Genomic DNA, 3840 nt, shown 5'->3' on the forward strand with positions numbered 1-3840 from the left:
TGCTGGTGCAGGAGGGGAGCAGGGAGGCAAGTGCCAGGTCCCTGGGTACAGCTCTGACAAATGGGACTGTTGGAGGGGCCCTAAGCCCCCTAAACCTGGTCATTCTAAGCAGGGGAGATGGACTCAGCTGGCCCAACTCACCCAAGGCTGCACCAAAGCCAGGGATTTGGAAGCGAGAAGCCCAGCTTTGTGGTCCTCGGGGGTGCCCACAGATGAAGGCCATCAGAGGGGCAGGTGGGAGCCATGCCCAGCCTCAGCCTGGAGTTGCAAAGCTTGGCAAGGGAGAGCCAGGCCTGGGGTTATCTTTTCTACAAAAGTAACTTACTTAGTTTTATAAAGATAAATCTATTGTAGTGAAGTGATACACTATTTAATAAAATGTTACTATGAGTTTATATATTTTCTTGATTGGAATATTTTGTTTTTCCTGATATTCAAGATCTGGTAACAACAATTGGGGAGATGCCATCTTAGAAGTGGCAGCTTTTAATGTGCACGTTTTGCTCAGAATAAGAGAAGGGAGGCAGACCATGTGGGAATCTTCCTCTGATTTCCCAGCTGGGGTCAGAAAGCCCATTTCCAGGGCACCCTTGTTGAAGGGTCCTGGGGGTTGCAGGGGGGTCAGCATGCAGGTGCTCCAGGTACAGGGGACTCTGGTGGCCCAAGATGGTGGGCCCTGCTGGTCGAGGCCTCCAACCTTGAGCTCTCCGCTGTGTCCCATGGGATGCCTGGGTGGCCCAGGAGAGCAGCTCAGGTCGGGGAGCTCCTCAACGGCACGTGCTTCCTGCTCTCTTATATTGGTGCTGGCCCCCAAACGTTTTTAGAAAGTGGTACATGCAACCCATTTAAAAAACACAGGGCTTGCCTGGTGGCGCAGTGGTGGAGTCTGCCTGCCGATGTAGGGGACACGGGTTCGTGCCCCGGTCTGGGAAGATCCCACATGCCGCGGAGCGGCTGGGCCCGTGAGCCATGGCCGCTGAGCCTGCGCGTCCGGACCCTGTGCTCCGCAACGGGAGAGGCCGCAACAGTGAGGCCCGCGTACCACACACACAAACAAAACACAAGTAGTCTCGAATCTTCTACATCCCGGAGATCTTTGACGTTCTTTCGACTTCAGTCCTTCTCTTTACTTCTTTTGCACACAGCATCACCACTTAACGCGTGGAGACTGGCCCAGGGCCGCGCCGGGTGGGGTACCCGGTGGGGGTCACGGAGGGCCCGTGGGCCGTGTGCGGGGTGGGGAAGCGGTTAGCGCAGGAGGCGGCTCTGAAAGAGGCAGAAGTGAGCTCAGCGGCGGGAACTTCACATAGGCTCGCGGCGCCGGGCATCAGTCGCGGGCAGCGAGTTACCGCAGGCTTCACCGTGCCCGAAGACTGCAGCCCGATGTTGCTCTGCTGCCTCCCCTTCCGGGTTCCGGGTTCCCGCCAGCGCGGACGCAGTCCCCGCCGACCCGCCCAATGGGAGAGCGCCCGAGACCGGGGCCGGGCCAATCGGAGACGCGTCCCTTGTTCCCTTGGCGCGCCCGCGTCGCCAGCGTCCGAATCTCCCGCCAATACCCCTATCCCCGCCCGCGAAGGCGCAGCCAATCAGCGTCCGAGGGTCGCGGCGGCCCGGCCGCCTCCAAGGCGGAGGGGGCAACCTTTTTTGAGGGCCTCGCCTCAGTCAACCCGGCGGCGCCCCTTCGCCTTCCGGATGGCAGCATGTGGGGCAGCTGTTTCGCGGCTCCCGGCCCGGCCTGGACGGCCTGCGGGGCGCGGGCCTCCGAGCGGCTCCCCCCGGCGCGGGCCCGATGGTCTCGACCGGTCCGGCGCGCGCGGGAGCCCGGGGGGGGGCGGGGCGGCGGCCCATAAAGGCTGTTGGGGGCGGGGCGCGCGCAGTCAGCGTCGCGAGGAGGGGAAGTCGCCGTTGTCGCTGCCGCCACCGCCGTACCCCCAGTCCCCCCTAATCCCGCCCGCCGCGTCGCCATGGCCTGCCGGCCGCGAAGTCCCCACGGGTGCGGGAGCCGCCGCAACGGCGACGCCAGGTAAGGCCGGGCCGCGCGCGGGGGGCTCCCGGGCTGGAGAGCGGCGGGCGGAGTTCGGGCGGGGGTCCCGGGCCGCCCCGCCCTGACGTGGTGTCTTGTCGCCAGCCCGCCGCCCGCCTCAAGATGGAACCTCGGACGCAAACGCACGGCCGACGGGAGGCGCCGGAAGCCGGAGGACGCTGAGGGCCCCTCGAGGCCGCCGGGCGACCGCAGACCGGACAGGTGGGCCCGGCGCGGCCGTCGGGGTCCGGAGCGGGGGGGTCCCCGCACCTGACTGACTAGGGGGTGCCCGTGGGTCACCAGCAACTCTCGACGAGTTGGGGCGCCCTTGGGTCACCATTCCGGTTAGTCAGGATGCCTTTGTCTCACTACCCGTGGTTAGTGGGGATGCCTCTGGGTCACCACCCTTGACTAGTCGGGGTGCCTTTGCCTCACTACCCGTGACTAGTTGGGGTGCCTTTGCCTCACTACCCCTGACTAGTCGGGACGCCCTTGGGTCACCACTCCTGACTAGTTGGGGTGCCCTTGCCTCACTACCCCGATTAGTCGGGGTGCCTCTGCCTCACCACCGCTGACTAGTCAGGACTCCTTTGGGTCACCACCCCTGACTAGTCCCGGTACCTGTGCATCACAATACGACCGTGAGGTGTCTCAGTGATGGGTGTCAACAGAAAGTGGGCTCAGTCTCAGTCAGCGAGCCCTACTGTGTTCCAGGGATGGCATTGGGGGCCACCACGAACTTAGAACTTTCCAGAGCAGTTAGGTTGACCCTTAAAAGAGTCAGCTCAGAAAAGTTGGGGTGTCAGCAGCAGAGTCACAGAAGGTGGGCGCCAGGATGCAAACCGAGACTTAGGCTCCACGTCCCTCTTTCCACCCTGACGTTCCCTAGGCACTTGCCTTCTGACGAGTCTTGGTCGCAGCATTTATGTGTTTACACGCTCACTTGAGTGTTTTCTAGGCTGAGCAGTGTGTTGGGGAGGCCAAGATGCCCTGTCAACCTAGATTTCCTTTTTGTTCTGCTTGCACCCTGACACGAGTGGGTCAACGAGTCAGACGAGGGACGTCAGAGACGGGGGCGGCTGAAGAGCACGCGCAGGGGGCGGCCGGTGAGGGGCAGCGTGGCCAGGGAAGGCCTCTGTCGGGATGAGATGGGAGGGGGTCCCTAGGAGAGCCACCCGCCAGGGCCTGTACAAGCACCGAGGAGGGGAGGGCGAGGGGTGCGGGGGACAGCTGCCAAGCTCAAGTGAAAGGGGGTGGTGAGGAGTGTGTGTGGCTCTGGATGGACTTTTAAGGCAGGAGGCCCAGTACTTACTGATGGGTTAGGGGTGGGTGCTGGGAGGAGTTCAGGGGTGACTCTAGCTTTTTGGCCTGGAGACCTTCCTCGTTTGTGGAATCTTTTGCCACCTGAAGAGGATGGGGGTGGAGCAGGCCTGCTCTGGGGAAGGAGTTGGTGATTAGGCTTAAGAAGCTTTTCAGGTGAGTAAAGAAAAGATGTTGAGTAAATAGCGGGCGGGATCTCACAGTCTGGTCGGGGAGGCGCAGATGTTAAATAGCATATACGTGGCTTTTAAAGATTTGGGATTTGAGATTACCTGGGAAAAGATGGGAATGGAGAAGAGGCCCTCACAGCCCTGGCGCTAGATGTGAAGAACAGGTGATCGAATGGTATCTCTGAGATCCTGCTCTGAGCCCTGCAGTGGTCTCTGTTTTAGCTGAAAACAAGGTGTTAAATCCTTACATTGCTTTGCATTCCTTTGAGTCCTGTGGGTACTCCTCTGGCTCATGGCAGCCCCATAGGCCTCCTTCTGACAGGAATG

At 61.3% G+C, this 3840-nt stretch overlaps 1 protein-coding gene across 1 annotated transcript in view; it reads left to right on the forward strand.

The window, feature by feature from the left end:
- Window positions 1-1964: 1964 nt before the first annotated feature.
- Window positions 1965-3840, forward strand: part of SLBP (stem-loop histone mRNA binding protein) — an 11635-nt gene continuing 9759 nt past the window's right edge. The window contains exons 1-2 of the mRNA XM_007467880.1: window positions 1965-2023; window positions 2129-2245. Coding sequence (XP_007467942.1) covers window positions 1965-2023; window positions 2129-2245 — 176 coding nt within the window. The remainder of the gene's footprint in view (window positions 2024-2128; window positions 2246-3840) is intronic.

Source organism: Lipotes vexillifer, unplaced genomic scaffold, assembly GCF_000442215.2.
Source record: "Lipotes vexillifer unplaced genomic scaffold, Lipotes_vexillifer_v1.1 scaffold966, whole genome shotgun sequence".
NCBI classification, from domain to species: Eukaryota; Metazoa; Chordata; class Mammalia; order Artiodactyla; family Lipotidae; genus Lipotes; species Lipotes vexillifer.